This window comes from Girardinichthys multiradiatus, chromosome 21 (assembly GCF_021462225.1).
Source record: "Girardinichthys multiradiatus isolate DD_20200921_A chromosome 21, DD_fGirMul_XY1, whole genome shotgun sequence".
Classification (NCBI taxonomy): domain Eukaryota; kingdom Metazoa; phylum Chordata; class Actinopteri; order Cyprinodontiformes; family Goodeidae; genus Girardinichthys; species Girardinichthys multiradiatus.
In genome coordinates, this window is record NC_061813.1 from 15,241,676 (window position 1) to 15,266,863 (window position 25,188).

A 25,188-nucleotide genomic window follows, 5' to 3' on the forward strand; every position below is an offset into this window, starting at 1 on the left:
GCAAGTCCTTTACAGAACAGCGGGATTTATACTGAGATGAAATGACACATGTGTGGAGTCCATTTACTAATTAGATGACTTCTGAAGGCAAATTGTTGCACTAAATTTTCTCTAGGAATATTTGAATAAAAAGGCCCAGATACATATTACCATCACACATTTTAGATTTCTATTTGTAAAATAAAGAAATAACTAAATCATGCATCCTTGTGCTTCCACGTCACAATTATGCAGTCAGTTGTGTCGGTCCATTACATAAAAAACGATGTGGAAACATTCAAGGGATGTCAATACTTTTACTCCACTTCATAGCATATGCTCTGAATATTGAAATAAAAAACAAAAGCAGTACATGTGAACTATGTGAAGCAAGCTAACGTAGCTTGACTTTACTCACTACTTTGAAATGTATTGCATCTCCTATTATATATAATAATAATAAAGTGATATATTAAATTTTTCATTTCATCACTTTTGTCTCCAGATTACTTACAGCTGTTTAAAGATGTTAAAACTTTGTTTCATTGTTTCTGATCGGATTATAAAGTTCTGCAGAGAACGGTTGACCTGATTAGTTTAATTTTAATGACTGCATAGAATTCTAGATAAATAATAGGAGCCAAAGTTCTGCTTCAACAGTTTTATAGTTAGAGAAAGGAAGAAGCCACATCATGAAGAACAATTTTATTTATTAGAAACATTAACCAGATTTAAACAACAAAAAAAGGAGCAATGAAAACAAGTGACTGCTCTAACTCACTGTCTCTGTTTAATTCACATCACCACACGTTCTGCCTACCACATAGCTGATAACCTCTGTTCTGGAATGGATTATCAAATGTATTTGGAGAAAGTAACCTAAGCATGTTTCGGGTTGGGTTTTTTCCATGTCCGGCAGCTTTTACAGCATTCCTAGTTTGTATTCTACCATCATGTGAGGCTCCCCCATCACTTCACTCTGGGCTGGATCTGCAGAGAAACCGACACAGACTGGTGGTCAGGCTTTATGTTAACACTAACCAGCGAACAAACAGCTACGCTTAGGCACAGCAATGTGGCCGATTCTGAACAATCAGCATAAAGCACATGTCTTGATTTTATTTGTTTCATCCATATAAGAATAAGAAGCAATCTCTTTCATAGTCAAGTCTTTATCAGGGTAACATTAGATTATATGTGATCATGTAATCATAGGTGAGGCCAGCCTAAAGAGAGGGATGAGGCTCTCACCGCAGAGGATGTCCTCAAAGCCGATAGACTCATCACTCCCTCGCAGGGTGTCGAGAGCAAGGTTGGAGCTTGGTAAGAAGGGCAGACGCTGGATCTGGAACACAGAAACATTTTCTTTAGGACAGAGAGACAAGACCTAAAACTGAAAACAAGGAAAGAAAAGCAGGGAAGTGAAAGGGAATGGGCTATCAAGGTCGTGGACTGTCCCTACCTGTCTGGCTGCCCTGTACTCCATCTGCAGTTTGAGTGGAGCATGAAGACCCTGGATGTTTCTGAGCGTAGAGAAATTCATCTTGTCCTGGTTTAGCTGGAACTGCGAAGTGAGGAGAGACACCACAGTAAGCATCCTGCAGGCAACTGTACCCTCTTATGGCTCCCTGACACATAAAAGTAAATGCTACAAGAACAATGTTAATTAATTATATCCATAGGCCTCAAACTGTGGTACAAGAACCACTGGTGGTACACCAGTTGCATTTAGTGGCACTAAGATGGAACAGTTAAAGTATTTGCAAGATAAATGCAAACAAAGGGATGTACTTAATGACAGTGAACCAAGAACCATCATCCAGTATTAGTGTAGCATAAAAAAAAGAGATTATAAATTGTGTGATCATAACTATGATCTACATAAGTGGGTATCACTGAAAACATATTTTCCCCTCTGTCCAGTAATTTAATGCTCATTCATGAAAATATATTTTCCACACATGTACAGACATTTGCTGAGCTGTCTATGAGTGGGTCTCATCCTTGGTATCTATAAAAGCTTGGAGCACGAAGATGACATTAAAAGACACAAACTAGATAACTTACATTCTTTTCTGACAACTCCAGTGGGTGGCTTGGAAGAAGCTCATTCTTTATACTTGTAAAGCTGTCAGTGAAAGCCGGACAAATAGTTAGAACCATAGTGAAATCATCAGCTTAACTAAATATGATAGCTCATTTGGCAGATACAGTAAACACATTAAAACACACATAAACACATCTCTCACAGTTTCTTACCCGCTCCGCAGAGAGTCCTGCAGCCCATAGGCTCCCTGTGGACACAGTCCTGCCACAGGTACACTGTCTTTGAGCTGAGAGCGGAGTCCGCGGCTGTTCTGTGTCACACACACATATAAAACACATCCGGCCTTCATATCTGCTCATAATAAACTAATGCGAACTGTATATAAGCACTCAGAGCCGACATTAACTGTCAAAATCTAGGAAAACGTAGATGCTAACATAAGCGCTAATTTAGCATTAGCTCGAGTGACTAATCAAATTCACAAGTCAGTTTTAGAACACGACCAGGCAATACGCCACATTAAAAAGAAGATAATACTAAAACATATACAACTTATTAAATAAATCAGTGGACTAGAATATGTTTCATAAAGGAATTTAAAAAATATGATATAAACATGCTACAATACCATTTTGTCTCCTTTCGTTACACTTTCCCTTTGATAGGCTCGTACTTCCGCTTGCGTCGTGTAGTAAGACGACACATCCGGTGCAAACCCCGCCCCTACAATCTGCTCCTGAAAGTATTAAATATTGCCACGATATGTGGTGGTGCCGTCATCACACGCTCTTACTGTGTTAAATGCCATTTCATCGCCATATATCCACCACCGTGCCGCAGCTTCTATCGATTAATAACATGGAGGCGACATGTTAGCTGTGTGGGGGTATAGCTCAGTGGTAGAGCATTTGACTGCAGATCAAGAGGTCCCCGGTTCAAATCCGGGTGCCCCCTCTTTTACGTTCAGGTTTATGTTTTGTGACTACAGAACCTTTAAAAAGTATTTGGAAGACTTAACAAGAATTCTTCGTTATTAACCAAATATAATCTTTGAACATAGACCACATGTCTACATATCTGGACACTCGGTCCAAGTCTCCTCAGAACATAATCGAGACACCATTATGTAACAATGTGCAAATCTCTTTCACTTTCAGCCTAAATGCTGTTTTCAACATTCATTGTCATTGTTGTACATCTAACTAAAAATGGTTATGGAGAAACAGAATTAGCAAAAACATGAAACATATGCGAAAACACTACTAATTTACACTAGGTTAGGTTTGGGCCTGAATAAGCAGCCCTCCAGTCCAGTTCACAACCTGCAGAAACAGAATCAGGCTGAATTGTCTATTCATATCTTTTCAGCCATCAGATTCAAACTGTTGAGTCCAGCGTCATGGAAATATGCAAAATCTCAAAACTTAAGTTTGAGGAACAACCTGCAGACAGGTTGTAAATGAGTCATTTGCAACAACAGCACAGCAAATCAGGTTATGTGGCAAAGTTGAAAATTACAATTCCAGTGTTACTGAGATGCTTATGTGATATAAACTAAACAATACCTAACCACTGGCTCACTATATATTTCACCATAGAGACATTTACATCCTCAACTGGCCTCAGTGGGCTGTGGAAAATGGTCCTCGTCGCCATCTTGAAATTAATCTGCAAGATGTATTTCTCTTCTGTCACCACCAGATGGTAGTGTAAGTGTTAAAAGTAAGTGACTTATTCTGCCATGTTTGTAAATTTGACTGCGTCAATGTTATCTTTGCCTGTGGTTTTTCTATAGCAAAAATCTAAATACACTGCAAATGTGATGAACAACCTTATTTACAACTTTTAGATGATGGATTTAAACCAGTGTGATCACACATGATCACATTTGTCAGTAAATACTCAATATAGTATTTAAGACATAGCTCAGATAAAACAGCCACAATTTTACCATTGTTGATTTTATTCTGTTGGTCTTGACTGCTTTCAGCTTCCAAGTCATGTAGATCTACTATCGACATAGACATTGGATGATCTGTTTGAAATAAAAGAAAAGACTGAGAAAGAAGAATGAGATTTGTATCCTAACATTTGAGAGAAAATAAATGTTGTGGGGATACTAACAGAATCATTCCTAAAACTGCTAAACAAATGTCAGTATAATTTATCATCAATATATACTGCTCAAAAAAATACTTGGAGTTATATTGTGTTGTTTAAGTGTTCCAAGTAAATCAAACTTCTGAGAAATCAAACTGTCCTCTTAGGAAGCAACACTGATTGACAATCAATTTCACATGTTGTGTAAATGAAATAGACAACGGGGAAATCTTTGGCGATCAGCAAGACACACTCAATAAAGGAGTGGTTCTGCAGGTGGGGACCACAGACCACCTCTCAGTACCTATGCTTTCTGGCTGATGTTTTGGTCACTTTTGAATGTTGGTGGTGCTTTCACACTCGTGGTAGCATGAGACGGACTCTACAACCCACACAAGTGGCTCAGGTAGTGCAGCTCATCCAGGATGGCACATCAATGTGAGCTGTGGCAAGAAGGTTTGCTGTGTCTGTCAGCGTAGTGTCCAGAGCCTGGAGGCGCTACCAGGAGACAGGCCAGTACACCAGGAGACGTGGAGGAGGCCGTAGTAGGGCAACAACCCAGCAGCAGGACCGCTACCTCCGCCTTTGTGCAAGGAGGAACAGGAGGAGCACTGCCAGAGCCCTGCAAAATGACCTCCAGCAGGCCACAAATGTGCATGTGTCTGCATAAACGGTTAGAAACCGACTCCATGAGGATGGTATGAGGGCCCAACGTCCACAAATGGGGGTTGTGCTCACAGCCCAACACCATGCAGGATGCTTGGCATTTGCCAGAGAACACCAGGATTGGCAAATTTGCCACTGGCACCCTGTGCTCTTCACAGATGAAAGCAGGTTCACACTGAGCACATGTGACAGACGTGACAGAGTCTGGAGACATCGTGGAGAACGATCTGCTGCCTGCAATATTCTTCAGCATGACCGGTTTGGCAGTGGGTCAGTAATGGTGTGGGGTGGCATTTCTTCCATGTGGTACCCTGACTGCCGTTAGGTACCGAGATAAGATCCTCAGACTCCTTGTGAGACCATATGCTGGTGTGGTTGGCCCTGGGTTCCTCCTAATGCAGGACAATGCTAGACCTCATGTGGCTGGAGTGTGTCAGCAGTTCCTGCAAGATGAAGTCATTGAAGCTATGGACTGGCCCGCCCGTTCACCAGACCTGAATCCGATTGAGCACATCTGGAACATCATGTCTCGCTCCATCCACCAACGTCACGTTGCACCACAGACTGTCCAGGAGTTGGTGGATGCTTTAGTCCAGGTCTGGGAGGAGATCCCTCAGGAGACCATCCACCGTCTCATCAGGAGCATGCCCAGGCGTTGTAGGGAAGTCATTCAGGCATGTGGAGGCCACACAAAATACTGAGCATCATTTTGACTTGTTTTAAGGACATTACATCAAAGTTGGATCAGCCTGTAGTGTGTTTTTCCACTTTAATTTTATGTATGACTCCAAATCCAGGCCTCCATTGGTTTATAAATTTGATTTCCATTGATGATTTTTGGGTGATTTTGTTGTCAGCACATTCAGCTTTGTACAGAACAAAGTATTCAATGAGAATATTTAATTCATTCAGATCTAGGATGTGTTATTTGAGTGTTCCCTTTATTTTTTTGAGCGGTGTGTTTTTTAAGACATACACAATACATGGAAACTAAAAGAACATTCCTAACAAAAATGGTGTGATAAAAACATATATGTAAAAACCTTAAGAGCCCAGCTCAGAGGTGTGACTGCAGGCCAGAAGTTGCCACTCCTCCATGTACCTGCAGGCAAAAACATTTATGCAAAACTCTACTAAAGGGAGCTTTCACACCAGAGCTGCTTTTAGAATTTGTTTTCCTAGATAACCTTTCTTATTTGGGTAGATGTGAAAGGAGTGGACCAAACCAGCAAAGCGTATGCCCATCTGAGAAAAGTTAAAAGTCTTGGTTCGCTTGGATGTGAACCCTATTAGCTTTACAGTGAGAAAGGAAATGAACTATATGGTGAACCAACGAGAGTATGTAACATATGATTTCTAAACAAATATGTGACCTAAAAACCTATATGAGTAGCTGCTGGAACTGTGTGATGCTGCCAAGGCAGTTTGGACTTCTTTCAGAAGTGAACTGAACTAAATAAGGAAGGGAACCTTTTGTTATTCCAATCCCCCGGTCATCCTGGTGTGAAAGCATCCTAAGTATTACAAAACGATGTAAAAATGCACATTGAAAAGAACTGTCTGAAGATCTCACTCCTCAAAGTTAAGACTGTTAGTCCAGGCCAACAGCTCATCCAGCTCCCAGTCCAGTATTTCATCATCTCCTTTCTCTTCGATAGCCTCCATCACTTCCTGAGCTGAGCTGCTAGCCAGGGTTGCCAAGTGAGCCTGATCTGAATGAGCCTGCAGGCAGCCGTCCCTGTACCTTTATGTAGCAGGAAGATAAGAAACATTTACCTCTATTAGACTAAGGCCCGGTACACATGTAGATTTTAGAAGAGACATTTTTCTACATCTGCACCTTCCGGGACTTCATAAACAGAACATTTAGGGAAAAAAATAAATAAATAAATAAACCTGCTTCTTTAGATTTTCAAAGGCCTGATCTTCAAAAGGTTTGAATGTACAAAAGCACACACAAACCTGTTTGCGTCTGAAAAGCTGATCTACAACCCAGGTGCTAATCGAATTGCATGTGTAAAATCAGTAAAACAGCCACGCAAACATTTTAGCGTGTTTACCTTCATAAATATGCAAAACATATGACAATGACCCATTTTATGGGAGGGGGAAATGCAAATATAATTCCTTACCACCCGCAACGCGATTTATCAAACCTGAAACGGATTGCAGTGCTGTTTTTGCGTCTAGATTTAGCATGTTTGAAATGCGGGTGCGAACTAGGACGGAAAATTATTGAAACAATAAAACACGTACATCGTTAAAATATTGGCAGAACAAACAAAACGAATTCAGTGAAATCATTGGAAAATATTTTATTTTTATCTACATAAATGTACAGTATAAATTCTTTGCAGGAAAGTAAGGTGACGTTATGTTTTAAAATTAGCAACGCTATGATAAACTGATTAACAGATAAACCAACTCCTACAACAAACAATTTTTATGTTGCTAATCTTACTTTTAGGCTTAAATATTGTGGCTGTTTATGATAAACTCTGAACTCTTCAAACTATATACTGTAAAAAAAAAACGAACACAGTGAGTCTCTGAAAATAATCTAAAGTTCAAGGGAACTTCAGATTATTTTCATCTGTCATGTAATAAACTATGGAAGCAAATCGTTACCATATTTCAAATGAAAAAGCATTTTCAGAAATGCTTTTTCATTTTAAGATTGTGGCTGCATTGTTTGCTCATAAATTAAATTAGTTATCAATAATCCTAATCAAAAAGAAAACAAAGCCGACATTGCTTTTTCGTTTTCGTGGTCTGCCCGCAAAGTACTGCCCAGAACTCGAAAATGAAAAAGCATTCCGAGCTGCGGGCGCAGCAGAGTGACGTCAGCAGCCGTTCTTCCTCAGCTCCCTGCTGACCGAGCTACCCAGCTTGTTCGGTAGGGGGCGCTGTGCATGTCTGCATTGCATTACATTGCAAACGTGCCGAGAAATTGATTGAATTGCAGCAGGGCCGAGCTCAATTTGTGGCAGTGGCAGGCAGAACTGGTAGTTCCGGTGGCAGCCTTATGGCCTGGGACATCCAGCGTGTTTTTAAGCATTTATTTATATTTTTCTGTGAGTGACAATTCAGAATAGCCGCTCATGCTCTATAATAAACCAGCTGTTTGTGCAATAAATTTTCGTCATCCTTTCAACACGTCACACATACACATAGTGCTATTTATTTTCCATGTCAAGTAAATACAATCACCTTATGTTATGGGACTAAAGCTGTTTATTAAATAATAATCAATAATTAAATCATTATTTAAAGGTAACAGGCTATAACAACAATGACATCACGTTTGCCGATAATCAGCATTGGCATCACTTCCGGTGGCAGCTCCACAGACACTATTAACAATAATGACAACCCATTTGCCGATAATCAGCATTAGCTTCCACAAAAACAGCGGCAACCGCATTGTCAAGCTTTTACGGCCGGTCTGGCACCTTCTGGCATCCTCGCGGAATCCCCTGCCACCCTGCATTGGCTGTGGCAGCTCCAGTGGCAGCTTCGGTGGCAGGCTGTGGCGGAACTGCCACAGCCTGCCACCGGAACTACCAGTTCTGCCTGCCACTGCCACAAATTGAGCTCGGCCCTGCTGCAATTCAATCAATTTCTCGGCACGTTTGCAATGTAATGCCATGCAGACGTGCACAGCGCCTCCCACCGAACAAGATGGGTAGCTGAGGAAGTGCGGCTAATGACGTCACTCTGCTGCGCCCGCCGCTCGGAATGCTTTTTCGTTTTCGAGTTCTGGGCAGTACTTTGCGGGCAGACCACGAAAACGAAAAAGCAATGTCTGCTTTGTTTTCTTTTTGATTATGGCATAAAATGTGCAGTCGTGAAGAAGAAATGCAAATAGGATGATTGATTACTAATTTTATTTATGGGTCAAATAATGCAGCCATATTCTTAAAATGAAGAAGCATTTCTGAAATGCTTTTTCATTTGAAATATGGTAACGATTTGCTTCCATAATAAACATGACAGATGTGTCTTTTGTATTATTAATATTAATTGGCCAATTTCAAAGATGCAACTGTTGCCAGTTACATCCAGAAGTGAACAAGCTCATAATGTTGCAACGCAACAACCCCTGAATGTTCAAGCGCCACAACTTTGTTCACTTTCCTTTAATCCAATGGGGTCAGTGGCAGCCAGCCAGTAGCACACGCATTTCCTCATTTAAATAGGACGGTCAGCAGCTTTTTCACCTGTTATCCATTGGCCAGGCACAATCTTAAATATTTTTTTTGGAACCCCTCATTTGGGATCTTTGAAGATTAGGCCCTAAGTTTCTTGTGTTAAAGTGTGGACTTAATGTCTTGAGATTTTTAAAAAGATTGACATAGAGGATCACTTTGCACAAGCCTTTACTTTACAGAAGTAAAAATGTGTTTTGAAGCTGCCCTGTGGTTGACCTCATTTACTTGGTATGCCAAGAATTGCGGTCTTTATTTTAAAACCACAAATGTTCGTCTGACAGATCATAAGCAGAGTTATTATTTTATATCAACATAAAAATTCATTTTTGCCGTGTTATTAGAGATGTGAAAAAAGGGTTCTTATTTTAACCTTTACTATAGGAATGATCTTAGCACGAGACAACAGCATTCCCATCCACCCCCTCATGGATATGATAACAGGATTTGAATCAGTTGCAGGTTAAAGGTTTGCTTGTTATTTCTGTGTTTTATTGATTACATGTTTCTCTGCTTCTTCATAGCATTCATTTCACAAGTTATTATTGATAGATTAAAACTGTCCTGCTTTTAAAATATTTTAAATTTACAACCATCAGGATTAACTTCATGTATACTTGCTAACATCTCAGCTGTTTTGTGAAGATGTTCAATCAGTCTCAAATGAATAAAAGCTAAGATTTTGACACAGGCAGGACATGAGGAGGTCCTGGACTGTCTGAAATGTAACCCAGTGACATGTTTTACTTCTGGTAGAAGCAGACAAAGTAAAGAACTGCAGGCAGAGATGATTAGAACCGAGAAGAAGCTGGACAAGAGTTGAGCCCTCCATGTTTGACATGTTGTCTTTTCTTTTTTTTTCTAAACCATCTGTCCAAAGGACATAATTCCAGAAGTTTGTTTTTAAAGATCAAGGTCTTTCTCCTTCCATTACTTTCATTCAAGCCATACAATATTCAGTCCGTAATATTACATTTCTCCGAGGATTCTGACTACTGGGTAAAATTTGCTGTGACATCCAACGCAGATTAAATTGGCAGCTGTCTTTTATCTAGTGAAGAAGCTCCCTCACTTTCATGTTATGAACTTAATTATGTGGCTTAATAACTCTTCTCAGTCTGATGGACATTGCTGATGAATTTCAAGCATGGCATTGTGTAAGCACACACCTGTATGGTTCAGACCTGGAAACTGCCAAAACATTTCGGCTTTTACATTAGAAAATCACACCAGTTCATAATTGATTAAAATACTTTAATTATTGATACTTTGCTGTTATTTACCCACCTAAATCCTACAAAAGCAGCCAGGGTGTACTTGTTTTTCATACACAGCTTTTCTGTTTTTTTCTCTATTATTGTGTGACAAAAAACAGAAAATAAGTTAAACTGACAATCCCTTTGGAACCCAGTAAAGTCCAGATAGAGAGATCTGAAAGAGGGTGCACTTTGTTTTCACTACTAAAACTCACATCCGCTTCAGCCACTCAATCTTCTTCCTTTTCTTCCATTTGATCACATCCTGTTTCCGCTGCAGCTTGGACGGATGAAAGTCTATTCTTTTGTCGGCACAGATCTCTGTCTGTTCATTCCAGCCGACCACCTTTTCAGAGCAGTGAGGTACACGAACATTGCTATTTCATTTGTTTCAAGTAGCTAAAAGTGGAATTTTCTCTAATTACCTCACCTTGCAACAGAATAGCCTCCAGTTGTTATTCTCTACACGCTGGTACCAATCCGATCGCCCTGTCTGATTCAGAGCTGTATCACTTTTCTGAGCCAAAAGCTTCTTACGCCCGAGCTGATGGTAGTCCCTCGGGCTGCTTGCACATACATCCACAATGGGCCGATAGGTGAAGATCTTGTAATAGACCCTGGGAGGAAAAGTGACCTGAAGAAAAAGTAAAAGCTTAATTTTTTTTACCAATTTATAGAGCTTTTTACAATTTCTTTCATTCTTACAATCTTACCCCTCCAAGTCGAAATCGGATAAACACCCCTGCAGCACTGTCCAGCAGCTTTGCCTGTAAAACAAAGTCTGATTCATATAGTTTTGTGTTTGATTAAAATATGTATATTTCACTGAGCTCAATTTTTTTGGCTACCTCTCGAGGATTAACAGTTCGGAGGACTGTCTGAGGATTCTGTTGATTGCAGTGGGTGATCAACTTCTGGACATGCCTGAAGACCTCTCTGCACTGCATTGTTCATAGAATACCGCACATTGCAAAAGTATTCATATCTCCTCATTTTTTTCCCCCCATGTTTCAAGTCACAGTCACATAAATTGTTGCATTTGCATTTGTTGTTAATGTGATAGAACCACACAAAGTTGAATTGAACGATTCTGAAGTGGAAAGAATCTGATTAGATGGTTTTCAAAATGTTTTACAAACAGAAACCTTAAAATATGGTGTGCATTTTTATTTAGCCCCATTTACACTGATTTCCCTAAATAAAAGCCAGTGCAACAAATTGCCTCTAGAACGTCTAGTAACTTTGGAGAAAATACAAAGATCAATAAGTCATCCAGGACAACTGGTTGACAGATAACTGTTGATCATGCACTCCACAAACATACCATCTCCATAGTGACGCGTGGTGATGACAACATCATGCTGGGTGTTTTTTTTATTTAGCACAGATGAGGAGGTTAGTCCGAATGAACGGGAAGATTAATGGAGCTTAATGCAGGGCAATACTGGAAGAAGGCTGCTGACGACTTGAGACTGGAAGGGAGGCTCATTTTACAGTAGGGAAACCAGTCTAAACAGTAAGCCAGAGTTACAGTGGAAATGGTTTAGATTAGGATTGACCAGTGTCAGTCTCTAAGAACTATTATCTTCCAACTTTTAGAAGCATCCCTTCTCCAACACACCTGAATTAAATGGCTAAATTCCCTCATCAGCATTCAGTCCTTCAGCTCTGCAGAGGCCTGGTAATGAGCCATTCATTAGATTCAGGTGAGGTAAGAAGGGATGCATCTAAACGTTGCAGGATAGTAGCTCGAGGACTGGGCTCTAATGGGCACCTCTGGTTTTTACCATCGAATGTGCCTAAGCTTGAGCTCTTTTGCAAAGCAACATTTTTAGCATCCAGATGTACAAACCTGGTAGATATACCACAAAAACACGCTACCATAGGTGCAGCAAAAAGTGGTTTTACCAAGTATTGACTCAGGCGGGCAAAATAAAAATGCACTCTAATCCTTGTGTTGATCTGTCCTGTAAAATCCCAATAAAATACATTAGGATTTTTGACTGTAAAGCAACAAAATGTAAAAGAAAGAGTTAAACAAATATAAAAAAGTTTATTGTATATATACACACAGGCAAATTAGTTCCCCACAAAGACTGTAGAACATACCACATATCTTCTCCAGGCCCTCTGAATAATTTTTGCTGCTATTATCTGCAGAGCGTCCTGTCGGCCATCCTGGGCCTCCTCTTCCTGTAAGCTACAGGTTTCTAGAGAAACAGGAGGGGTATATTTACACAAGCTGCTAACTTACAAGGCCTGGTCTTTTCATAAGCTTCTATTTAGTTGGAAGATTTTGCAGTGGTTATAATCACAATAGGAAAATCTTGTATGCATATTATGTTTTCTTTTAACATCTTGTTTATGAAATTTGTCGGGAAATTAAACATACAGTAGCAATGTTTTCTCTGCTTCATTTAAAAAACTGCTAAAAGCCTTTTTGAAATAAGCAACAATATCAGACAAAATATACAGACTCTCAATAAATATGCCCAACATGAATGAATGTTTTTCTTTTATTTCATATAAATACAAAATATTTAACATTAAAGAAACCCTTGCATTTATTCAAAATAAACTAACATTTCTAGAGATGATAAATGTTATATTAAATGTGATGTGTAGAAATGTGACATTGTTATCAATATTATTAATGGTTATCTTCCCAAACGCAAAAAAAAAAACAACTAAATTACTGCAGGAACAGTTTGGGATTTGGCTTGATTAAAGAATGTAAAAGTAATTTTTATAGGAAACCTTTTAGGTAATTAAATAAATCACTTTTGGCAAATGTTTCAGCCTGACATTTTTTTTTTTTTATATCGACTCACCCATGAAAACCGCTCTGAGGCATCCTTTCTAAAGCTGTCATTTACTAACAAAACACAGGACTTCCTCACGGGGTGAAAAATATAAATGACAGAAGAGAGCATATTTTAAATCTAATGGTTACCTGGCAACAGGGCAAATCGGCACGACAGCTGGAAGTTGCTGAATACGTATTCAGTGGAAAACATTTTCAAAATTAAAGCAGTTATTTGACATTTGCACAAGCTCTCCTGTTTTATGTCGGTTGGGATTCTTCAAATATTCTATTCACTAAAATTCAGATATAAGTAGAGAGGTTATATTCTTCTATTTCTTCAAATTAAGTTCTTATGCCAAAACTATAGTGTATTTAAATAATTTGCCCAGATAATGATGTCATGGCTTTATAAGCTTCTGATAGGTTAATTAACAACAGTGATGGTGAATAGAGGCACTGGAGGGGATGTATTTTAAGGCAAAATTCCAAACACACTGCTCAACAATCTCCTGGATCAAAGACTACCTGACAAACAGTCCACAGTTTGTGAGACTGAAGGGTTATGAGTCTAACGAGGTAGTCAGCAGCACAGGAGCACCACAGAGGACTGTACTCTCACCATTCCTTTTCACTCTGTACACCTCAGACTTTCAGTACAAGACAGACTCCTGTCATCTGCAGAAATACGCGGATGATTCAGCAGTCGTGGGGTGGATCAGAGATGGACAAGAAGCTGAGTACAGGAAGGTGGTGGACTTTGATTAGCCTGTTGTGGAGAGTGTGATCTCTTCTGCCATCATCTGCTGGGGAAGCAGCATCAGAACCAGGGACTTAAAAAAGCTCAACAAGCTGATAAAAAAGGCTGGTTCTGTTCTGGGGACTCCTCTGGAACCTCTGGAGATCATTGTGGAAAGAAGGATTCTTCATAAAATGAAGAACATTATGGAGAACCCTGAGCATCCTCTTCATGAGACTGTCTTACAACAACAGAGTGTCTTCAGTCAGAGGCTTCTTCAGATCTGCTGTAAGACGGAGCGCTACAGGAGATCCTTCCTGCCCACAGCCATCAGCATCTACAACGGCTCTTTGAAGAAACCTGCATAATATAAACTACAACAGCATTTAATTTCCTTGTGGGATTAATAAAATATTTTTGAATTTGAATTAAATTGAATTCCTAGTTTGACATCACCTGCTGGAGATAGGCACCAGCTTCCCCGGGACCCACTATGGAAGAAGCGGTAGAAAATGACTGACTGACTGAATTCCTAGTTTGACATCAGACGAGATTAAGTGAATTGTGTACCTGCATAAGTCTAGTTTATCTATGGGTAGAATTTCCAGATGCCTGAAGGCAGGTTAATTCAATAAAAAAAGGAAAGGAAAGGAAAGTACCAGCCGGGGCTGCACGGTGAAGCAGTTGATAGCATTGTTGCCTTGCAGCAAGAAAGTCCTGGGTTCGACTCCCAGCCTGGGGTCTTTCTGCATGGAGTTTGCATGTTCTCACTGTGCATGCGTGGGTTCTCACCGGGTACTCCGGCTTCCTCCCACAGTACAAAAACATGACTGTTAGGTGAAGTGGTCTCTCTAAATTGCCTCTAGGTGTGCATGGTTGTTTGTCCTGTATGTCTCTGTGTTGCCCTACGATGGACTCGCCACCTGTCCAGGGTGTGCCCTGCCTGTAGACTGCTGGAGATAGGCACCAGCTCCACTGTGACCCACTATGGAATAAGCGGTATAGAAAATGAATGAATGAATGAATGGAAAGTACCAACAGCATGAGGATGTCCAGCCATCATATAGTTTAGGAAGGACACCAGGGATGTGTTTAGAATTGTTTTTATGGTTGACACGGCAGGGGCAAAGGTGGGAATGGGGTGACACATGTAAAAGACTCAAAGTTAATATTACAAGAAAGTGATTTGTGAATCATGTGGTATTATACTGAAAGTTGCTATTTTATGGTAAATAGAAAGCCAGATTTAACAAAGCATTTAGCCAAAAGTAGGCTACTTTTCCATCAATCTCCATTAGAGATGATAATTAGATTTCAAACTGTCTTAAGACATTCAATACTCCAGAGAGACTGAGATTTTTCAAACATACTTCAATGCAAATATATTTAGGTGAACAGCAAAATATTAAAACAATCACATTCACTTAAAAAAGCTTTGGTAAAATGCTCTCATTTTAATCCGTGTCTCTGCTTACGGTGCTCTTTTTAGTATGAGTTGAACAGTTAAATACGAATTGCTCCATAGTATTTTTCAATATTACTACATTTTTATTTACCCAGGAAAGGTTTTTAAAGCTTTTACTACAGTGTCTTGTTGAATACAACAAATCAGCTCAAGACAGAAAGAGTTATAATAGACACCAGTGTGTAAAATAAAAATTAATACAGCTGAAATGAAAGTGATAAAAAGAAAATCGTATGAAAAGTATGAAAATAGGTAAGCAGAACACATTAGACTATATCTTCATGAATATTGATCATTGTAATAGACATCATTAACAGTATTAGTGTCATTTGGCCAAAACATTTACATATAGACTATGTAGAGTATTTAAAATTTGTTAAATTCACACACTATCATGGGCTGCATCAGACTCAATCGAGCTGAACAACTCATCAGCATCCTGTGCTGAAGTGCTGCACCAATAAGAGCTTGGCCAGGGTATAGTCTGTAAACTGAAACTGGCAACATTAGTATAAACAAGGAGTGAATGTGATTTAAGCATTTTTTTTGTTGTTGTGATTTAGCTCAATGATGACATAAAGGAATTTCTACTCGTGAAAACTCGAATGTTGTTGCGGCTTTACTTTCGTCATGTGGCTCCTCCATCCATATAGATATGCCTTCAACATTTTCACTCTTACATTTTGACACGTACCTTACACAGCAGAAAAATAGTCGATAGAATAATCCACAACCTCAATCTGCTTCCCAGTTTTGAGTTTATACGCTGGACCTTTTGCTCACACATCGCCTTGAGTGTAAAGAAATAAAAATAATTCCTCATAACCCTGTCCTCTCTGGCCATTTTTTAATAACTTTTGAGTTTAATTTAACTGTGGACTCCACACGGGAGAGACATTTCTTCACAACGCTGTAACACACTTTAAAGAATCTGTTTCATTTTTTATTTTGTCATTATCACTGACCAACACAGTGGAGGGCAGTAATTTCATGTTTTTCCTTTCACAAATTGATTTTCTTGTTCATGGTATTACTTACTCATTACGCAGTACTATAGGCAACATAGCCCCCTGGAAAATGAATGTAATTATTCAGATGAGGTTGGCTCCCTGGTTTAATTTAGAGCCGCATACTTTAAAGCACAATGTTACAAAATTAAAGAGAAAATGGCTCAGTATAGCTAAAGAAGACCAGCAAACTGCTGCTGCTGTCCTAACTAGTTGAAGTTGGCATACAATTTGTTACCTCAAATTCAGAAGCTAAAGAGCTGTTTTACAAACCACCTAAACTGCAATAAGTTAAATTATTTAAGTACCACACATTCAGGCTCTCTGCTTGTAATAAACTGTAAAATGTAAAATAAATGACACATGGAGTTGAAACAAAAATTCAACATGGAAGACTCACCACCCCGTCTCATCCAATCACTCCTCACTGGCTGCTCCAATCAATGGCAGGTCCGCACTCCTCCTCAGCCAATCATCTCCCAGGGCATCACTTTTAAAGATCCTCTGCATGGAAGACGCCGCTTTCTGCTGAGCTTCACCTCCACCCCTTCTTCACCATGGGCTCCCAACTCCTTCCAAGATCGGATCCCAGGGGGAAGACGTACCTAATCATAATCATAAGATGTTTATTCAAACTCATTTTCATCCTCAGCGTTCACGTCTCCCTCAGGGGTCTAAGCGCCAACGAAATAATCTTTCATTAATAAACTCTTTAACCGTCTTCCTGTTGTTTCTCCATTATGTGAGTCTTTCCAGGTTGAATTGTATAACAACATAGAAATTTATTGATAAAATTGCTCATGTGTTGTGTTTTTTTTTTATGTAAATGACTAAGTAGTGTTTGCTGGCTAAGAGTTAAAAATAACAATAATCAATGTGTTGTGCAAAAAACTAATTATGGTTTTCTTTTCCAAATATTATCTTTCAGATATTTGATAGAATTAATGTTTTTGTTTAAACTGTTTAGTAGCTGTCTACACATTTATTCTGTTATAAAAATAGTTTTTGAGATCTAATCACCAGTCACACTGAAGGCAAGTATTTGTGAAAGTTCACTTCCTTCACAGGAAAAAGGAAGAAAGAAAAATTGGCTTTTAGTTTAAATCAACTGTGAAAACTTTTATGTTATTAGTATATTAGTTTACAGTTATTTTTACCAATGTTTCAGAATGTTGCTTCTAAATTGGATGGGATTTTCATCGTGTTGATCAGATTTTTCTGTTTCTTGTCCCATTCTGCAGCTTGTTCTGCCACTACACCTGACTAGAGAGCTCCATGAAGCGCCAACTTTGTTGTGTTTTGAAACTAGAACAAGTGTTCCTGTTATACAGTCTAAATTTACTCAAATGACAAGTTATATTAAAAATAAAAGAGCTCAGATGACAGAAATGTGGAAATGAAGTCATAGAAAACTCAACTACTAATACAACTGTTTTATAACAATACAAAACAAAGTAGTCTGCATACAATAACATAATGATAGTTATTTATAACATCCCAACTCTGAGCCAAAGTTAGTTTGTTTTATGGAAGTGTAGATGTAGACGGAGGTGTCAGAAAATACTGAGAAAAACTTGTAGTAAAAATAGGATAGTGATTAGTTGGTTATGCTGGTTACTCATACTGATGGCTGCTGCCTGTTTTTGTCAAATTAAAGATCTGAATTTTTAACAGACGACTAGAAAAACGTACAGAACCAGCTTCAGTGTTTTAGAGCTGCATTCAGAAGATTCCATCTGTCGTTCATCTTAAAATAGATTTTCGTGAGTTATTTATTTAGAATTAACCTTTATATGATGACACCATGATGTTGAAATGAACGATGAGTAAAAAGTGACTTCCTCTTTCCTGTGGTCTAAGAGAAGTTGGTACAAGTCTTGTTGCCATCCCCAAATATTTTCTGGGAAACAGAGCAGGAGGTGGTCTGATCTACTGCCGACTAACTAAAATTAATTGGTTTTAAAACTAAACTCTTTCTCTTTTTGCTGGACATTAATTGGTAAGTTAATCTTTCATATTTATGTGTTTTACCATTATGACAAACACATTATGAATTAGAGATTTTATTGTTTGGAGGTTTATCTATTCAGGTGTTTTAAAAAGAAAAACTTTTTTAAGTATTTATTTTTGTAGATATTTTCAGACATTGGTCTTATTTTTTTTTTTATTCTAACTTCTTTTTTTATTTTTTATTTTTTTGAAAACATTGCTGTTTTATTAAGAGGAATCTTTAAACCCAGTGAAAACTAAAAGGAAGAGCCTGATGGCAGCTCTGTCTGAGAACGTGTTGACAGTCAACATGTTACTGATTGTCTTCTTTCTTCCAGGTGAGCTGTTTGTTCACCTCCTTTCATTTGGAGACATCACATAAATAGTTTCTGAAATATTTGATCCTGATATTGTTTAAAGGCTCCACATGTAACCTGCTGCAGCTGAACTCCAGCTTATGGATCATAAATTTTCTCTGCAGGCAGATTTTGCTCCACATTATGTTCACCATTAGTCTGTCTTTTACAGGTGTTTCGACTGGTTCCTGTAATGGTACAACACCAGCCCTCTTAATTACTGCACCACGGGAGATTGAAGCACTGAGTGGAACTTGTTTGCAAATCTCATGTAGCTTTAATACAAATGAAACATTTGACAGCAGCAGAAGAATCAGTGGAGTTTGGATGAAACATAATTTAGATTTTAAATCCAATCCAAGCCTTGTCATTTTCAACAGCAGTAGGTCAGTTAACACCTATTCACTGAATATTACTGGAAAACTTAGAGAGAAAAACTGCACCACTCTGTTTCCTGATTTAAACACAAGTTACACGGACAGATACTTCTTCAGAATTGAGAACGAACCTTTCAGAGCAACAGCTTGTAGGAATCCAATTCAGATAAATGTGAAAGGTAAAATAATTTATTTAATTTATGATACCATTAAATCCATTTTTTGTTTTGTTTTGTCTTGTTTAAAGACTTCTGTAATATCAGTCCATTGTTGAATAAGATGTTTTTTATATTTTATGTTGACTGTCTTACTGTAACTGTAACTCACTGGGTCACTTTGTAAACTGTCTCTGATGTGAATCCCCAGATTCTCCTTGGAGTCCCAGCATTAAGATCTCTGGTGGTGATCTGAAGGAGCATCAGTCTGTCACTATAACCTGCTCAGCTTTGACTCCCTGTCCACACTCACCTCCTGAACTCACCTGGAATCTCCAACAAGACTCTCACAGACAAACAGAGAAAAACACAGATGGAACCTTTACAACTAAAATCCAGGAGAACATCACTCTGTCAGACACACATGATGGATACAACATCAGATGTTCTGCCAGATATCCTGTGAATGGAGGAAACAAGACAGCAGAGACAGCAGTGACTCTCAGTGTTTCATGTAAGTGATCCTGTCAGCACGTCATGGTTCAGCTGTTTCTGATCAATAAACTTAATGTGTCCCATTTTCCTCAGATGCTCCTAGAAACACCTCAGCATCCATCAGTCCATCAGGTTTGGTGTCAGCAGGTAGCTGGGTGGAGCTGAACTGCTCCAGCAGAGCCAAGCCTCCTGCCAGCTTCACCTGGTTCATGAACAGCAAACATGGAGCCATTAATGTATCTGTGGGGCAGGTTTACAGCTTCAGTGTTACTGAGGGAGGAGAGTTTTATTGTGTGGCTACAAATGATCTGGGTAATGAGACGTCATCAGAGATCCTTCTCAGTATTGAAGGTAAATATTTAAACTTTTTGTAGTCTGTTTCGTTATTTAATGTTGAAATTCATTACCTTTGTCAGTGTTGAATATATACATTTTGTTTCACTGTGTTCCAGCAGACAGCCCTGTATACTGGCAGGCTATTTTAGGGGGAAAAATCGGGCTCATCTGCCTGACTGTTGTTTGTGTTTGGTGAGTATTGAAGATAATACATCTAAACTTAATGTAGTTAAGAGACAGCAACATTCTAAATGAATCACATCTGAAACTGAGAAATTATGAGTATTTGTTATTTCAGTGGGCTGAATGTTAGGCCAGCCATTGGTATTATTGCCTCTGAGTAAAAAGGTCCTGGGTTGAAACAACTGTCATGGGTCTTTCTGTGTGGAGTTTCCATGTCCTCCCCATACATCTGTGGAGTTTTGATACCCTTGCTGTTCACCTTTAAGAAAAGACAAAGTACCAAATATATAGTATGCTACATGGAAGACACACCCCTTTGATTCCACAATCAGTTACATTAGCTAAAAGCTCACTTGGTACGTGACATTAGCAGATTGCCTTGATATGTAAAGACAAAGGGATCCATAATGAGTGGTTGGTCCTTAAGTATTTATTGCGGAACAATGATGTGAAAGGATCTTTGGTTTCATCCTCAGTTGTCTGAGTCTCTGTGTCACCTGAAACTGAGAGAAGTTATTCTGACAGCTCTCTAATGTCTTCCAGGATCTTTAAGTCCAAACATCCAACTCCTCAACAGACTCAGGTGGGGACATCTTCAACCTCTGTGTGTAGCACTGCATAGTTTAATTGTAAATCAGTGACACCATCAACATGAACAATAAAATTAGATTTTTTTTCCACAGACTCAAACAAGTGAGAATATTTCTGTTCAAATACCAGCCAATGAAAAAGAGCAAGAACTTCATTATGGAGACGTGAACTTCCTTCAGAGGAGACCAGAAGCTTTCACCCTCCCAGCACAGCACAGTGGACAGCAGGAGATGGTGTACTCTCAGATTAAGGTGTCTGCTGCCCCTCCAGAGGATCTCTACGCTCAAGTGAAGAAAACATAATTTCTGTTCTGTCATCAGAATTTTTCTTTTTAGTTACAGGAGATTTTGGCTCAGGCTGAATCTGTTGTTGATTCAAAAAAAGGAAGTTCTTAGCCCGCAGGACTCATGATTTTATCACAACCATCATCATTTTATCATCTCTGTTTGGACCTTAAACTGCTGTTATATAAACTCAGGAAAGATGTGGAGCGGATTCATATTATTGATTACAATGGATGATTTAGTCCTGCTTCTTCTTAGTTTGATGACAAGGACATTTAGCTTTGCTTAGACCCAAATCAAGTAGCGAAGCTTTGCATCCTTCATTTCTTTTCTAAAAAATCTTTAGAATTTGAATCCACAACTTATTAGTTGTAATACATATATTTGTATTGTTATTTCCAAGAGTTTTTCTTATATTTCATTTTAGGTCTTTTTGGCAAACTTTCATTTTAAATATATCAGACTCCTTGTTTCATTTTTGTCTTTAGGTTTTGGAGCATTTCAGTGTTTTGTTCAGACATGATAAACATCTGATGTTCTGTGTTTTTCACATCAGTATTACATGACGTAATATTTGTAACCAGAGCTCAGGGATGTTTCTGCTTCCTCACACAGGAAACTGTTTTTTCTTGATAATTATAAATTCGCAGCTTATATAGAGATATATTGTGTTCTTGTTTTAAACGGGAAATAATAATAAAAAACTTGGATTTATCTATTGAATGTTTTATATTAATGTTTGTTTGTTTTTTTAGTACCGTGGGTGACTTTTTATCTAAGTAACAAGATAGAGGAAAGTAAAATGCTTTTAGATGGTATGTTTGTATGTTTATAAAACTAAAGGCCTTGACAAATGTTTAAAAACGGTGTACATCTGTTATAAGGATAAAAGTGAAAATACTATATTACATATCCATTTATGTCAAAGTGTAAAAGGTGATGTTATGCACTTCGGCATACAGTTTTCCATCTATATAGCTTTTGTGATTGCGTTGGCATGTAATTTCGGCGGGTTTACAAAAAGACATTTGTTCCATCAAATATTTTAGATGAAATGTTTAGATAACTTTTAACTAACACGACAATGAAGTAATTGTTGGCTGCATCTACATAGTTACGTTAGTTATTTTGTGACATTACTGTATTATAACCAATAATCTCTAGAAATCATGATGGTTTAAGACGACCTATGCATTTCCATATGAGGGGTCAAAGTAACAAAAATTAACTTGAAATAAAATGAAGGTGCGAAATACTGAACATGGCAACATTGAGTGCAGCAGCCCCCGCGCGACAGCGGAGTTTTGTAGTCCGTGACCCTAAATTCCCCATGATTCATTGTGGGTCGATTGGTCGAGCTCGGGCAGCAATTGCTAACGATGGTGGCAGAAATTGTGAAGAAAAATGTAAATAATACGCTTTCTGTGACCCCAAATAAACGTCTAAGATGTTGTTAGGGGAGAATGTAGGTTTATGAACTCAAATATCTACTCAGTTTATTAAGATTCTACTTAATTTAAAAAAAGATGTTCGGTGTTTCTCGGCGCCAGCTCGCTTCGGCAGGCGCCTGATTCCCGTCTCATCGTGTTAAAGAGAGACTGATGGCCAGAGTCTGGAGACTCAACCTGGGGGCTCTTCGCTTATGACTCCCCGTAGCTCCCCCTTGTGGCCAACGAAATCACTGCCGTACTATTGAAAATGCTTGCGAATGGCTATGGACTACAAGTACTCCGCTGATGCGCCGGGGCTGTTGCCGTATTCCGATCTACCGGAAGTAACAAAAATTACACAGTAAACGCGATGAACGATAAAACTGGTAAAAATGGTTAAAGTGGTAAAAATGGAGGCGCTAAAATCAAGGCAGCGAATGAAAACAGGCTGCATTAAATTTGACAACCTTAATGTTTCTGATCAATAAAGTTAAAGTGTCCCATTTTCCTCAGATGCTCCTAGAAACACCTCAGCATCCATCAGTCCATCAGGTTTGGTGTCAGCAGGTAGCTGGGTGGAGCTGAACTGCTCCAGCAGAGCCAAGCCTCCTGCCAGCTTCACCTGGTTCAGGAACAGCAAACATGGAGCCATTAATGTATCTGTGGGGCAGGTTTACAGCTTCAGTGTTACTGAGGGAGGAGAGTTTTACTGTGTGGCTACAAATGATCTGGGTCATCAGAGATCATCAGAGATCCTTCTCAGTATTGAAGGTAACGCTGCTTGTTGTTTTAGTTGTTCCTCTTTTTTAAAACTGTTAAAGGTACAGTCCTTTGCAATGTATTTATTCCCACTGAACGTTGGTGTTATAACTACAAAATTCAATATATTTCATGAGGATTTTGTATTATTTATCAGCGCAAAGTATTGGATAAGATTGGAGCTGCTCAAGTCAATACTTAGTACAATGTTTTGCTTCAATTACACCTGCAAGTCTTTCACCCTATTCTCATCTAGAGACTGAAATTTTACCCATTCCCCTTTGCAAAATACATCAGGCTCTGTCAGATTGCATGGAGAGCCTCTGTATGATTCACTTATCAAATTTTGCTGCCACTTCTAAACTAGATTTGCTCTGTGAAATGTTCAAAGTTTCGCTAATGTCACAAACCTCTGAGGCCTTCGCAGGACAGAGTCATTCATACTGAGATGAAGTTACACACCAGTGGAGTGTAGTCACTAAAGGCAATTTGTTACACAACATTTTATTATGGATATCAGAGTAAATGAGGTTGAATGCATATGCATATCTCCCTTTTTTATTTGTAAAAAAAAAAAAGTACAAAAATGTGAAAGGTTCAAATGGTGTAAGCACTTTTAGAAGGCTCATTATGTATTATTTTTGGGACCATGTAAGGTTGTTTTGTAAAGAAGTGTAGACACAACAATGGATACAGCAATACAGGGACTTTCCATGTTAAAGATATTCTATAATTAATATAATGTTACTCTCTCAGAGTCTGTTGTATTTTGTGCTTCATTGTCTTTATTAGAATTTCTTTATGGGTTCAGATCATGATTCATAAAATAAAAATGCCTTCAAGACATCAACTCAGATGTGACTTATCTGCAAACATGAGGTAGATATATAATATATAGATGATGATTTAGAGCTAAAACATTTTCCCTTCAGGAGAAACTGATCATGCTGTTCTGTTGCAGGGCATCAAGTGTTTGGACTCTATGTTACAGCAAAGATCCTGGGAATTATAGTGCTTTGCAGTACAGTGGTGAGACTCACTTTTCTATGAGGTGATACTTTGGTTTCTGTTACACGCTGGGGTTTCACGTTTGATATATTAAGCAGTCTCAATTTTATCTTTCAGCTGGTTTAGATTCTCCAACAAACAAAAGAAGGTAACCTAGATGATCTCCCCAACATTCAAATCATTTCAACATATTATTTGAAAGTAGATGCAGACAGTGAGTATTTCTCTCATCTACTATTGATGAATTTGTTGTAAATCTAGTCAGACTGAACCAGAAGTGATCGTCTGACTGAAGAAGGTTCAACATTTCCTCTGAAACAGTTTGAACTGCAGAGCAGCAACACTTTGTTGTTTCATGTCTACCAAACTCAGAAGATGCAGATGATGTCAACAGAGTGGTGGGGCTTCCCGCATCATGAGCCACAAGGAGACGAGGACGATGTTTACTGTCAGTTGGAGGGTGTCTTCTTTTGTCTTCCTGGTTTCTGACTGCACATGTTAGTTCTAGTTAAATGTAATGGTTTGCTGGATCACAGAGGCATGTAACGTTCGCTAAAGGTTTAATCTATAAGACACTGGGCATAGAAACAATTTTAAACAGATCTTTCCTTCCAATTACTGAGTACCTTCAGAGTATTTACAGCAACGGTGTCCAAATTGAGGCCTGTGTGCCATTTGTGGAATGATTTTGTTCAGCCTTCAACTGCAGTTCACCAGTACTAGAAATTTTACCTGCCAGCAGAGACTGTTGATGCGAATGGCCACTTACAAGTTTTAGGACAAGGTTTGAACTGAGTTAGAATCTTCTTAAAATGGAAACTATTAGATTAAATATCAAATGGATTTCTTCTGTTAGCCATGTTTTAAAATTATTTCATAGTAAAAAGGAACACAAAAATCTAGCGAGAACAGTTATTCACTGAACTTGACTAAACGCAGCAAGCAATTTGAAAGA

At 38.6% G+C, this 25,188-nt stretch overlaps 2 protein-coding genes, 1 long non-coding RNA gene and 1 other non-coding gene across 6 annotated transcripts; 3 read left to right on the plus strand and 1 right to left on the minus strand.

Annotated features, from left to right (window-relative positions):
- Positions 1-672: 672 nt before the first annotated feature.
- On the minus strand, positions 673-13,200 carry LOC124857757 (proteasome maturation protein-like). 2 transcript variants are annotated; one of them, XM_047349175.1, is made up of 9 exons: positions 6,366-6,445; positions 5,836-5,894; positions 3,978-4,061; positions 2,655-2,762; positions 2,239-2,336; positions 2,047-2,107; positions 1,442-1,543; positions 1,231-1,324; positions 673-969 (listed from the first exon to the last, which is right to left on the minus strand). In XM_047349175.1, exons 3-9 carry the CDS (start codon positions 4,026-4,028, stop codon positions 902-904), a joined length of 582 nt encoding a protein of 193 aa, XP_047205131.1. In that variant the 5' UTR covers positions 4,029-4,061; positions 5,836-5,894; positions 6,366-6,445; the 3' UTR covers positions 673-901. The 2 variants fall into 2 exon arrangements, with proteins under 2 accessions (XP_047205131.1, XP_047205130.1); XM_047349174.1 differs by lacking the exons at positions 673-969; positions 1,231-1,324; positions 1,442-1,543; ... (1 more) ...; positions 2,239-2,336; positions 2,655-2,762 and adding exons at positions 10,472-10,602; positions 10,687-10,890; positions 10,970-11,023; ... (1 more) ...; positions 12,366-12,466; positions 13,088-13,200 and having other exon boundaries at positions 3,972-4,061; positions 6,366-6,536.
- trnac-gca lies at positions 2,909-2,980 on the plus strand. The gene has a single exon. It is a non-coding gene; the product is annotated as a tRNA-Cys (tRNA).
- A 5,318-nt stretch (positions 13,201-18,518) lies between the features above and the next one.
- On the plus strand, positions 18,519-21,750 carry LOC124858339 (B-cell receptor CD22-like). 2 transcript variants are annotated; one of them, XM_047350337.1, is made up of 7 exons: positions 18,519-18,597; positions 18,788-19,171; positions 19,359-19,661; positions 19,736-19,993; positions 20,095-20,170; positions 20,705-20,744; positions 20,845-21,750. In XM_047350337.1, the coding sequence occupies exons 1-7, from the start codon at positions 18,534-18,536 to the stop codon at positions 21,052-21,054; spliced, it is 1,335 nt and encodes a 444-aa protein (XP_047206293.1). In that variant the 5' UTR covers positions 18,519-18,533; the 3' UTR covers positions 21,055-21,750. The 2 variants fall into 2 exon arrangements, with proteins under 2 accessions (XP_047206293.1, XP_047206294.1); XM_047350338.1 differs by having other exon boundaries at positions 20,098-20,170.
- A 1,231-nt stretch (positions 21,751-22,981) lies between these two features.
- Positions 22,982-24,443, plus strand: LOC124857699. The gene is made up of 3 exons (XR_007035656.1): positions 22,982-23,237; positions 24,187-24,254; positions 24,351-24,443. It is a non-coding gene; the product is annotated as an uncharacterized LOC124857699 (long non-coding RNA).
- Positions 24,444-25,188: the final 745 nt, after the last annotated feature.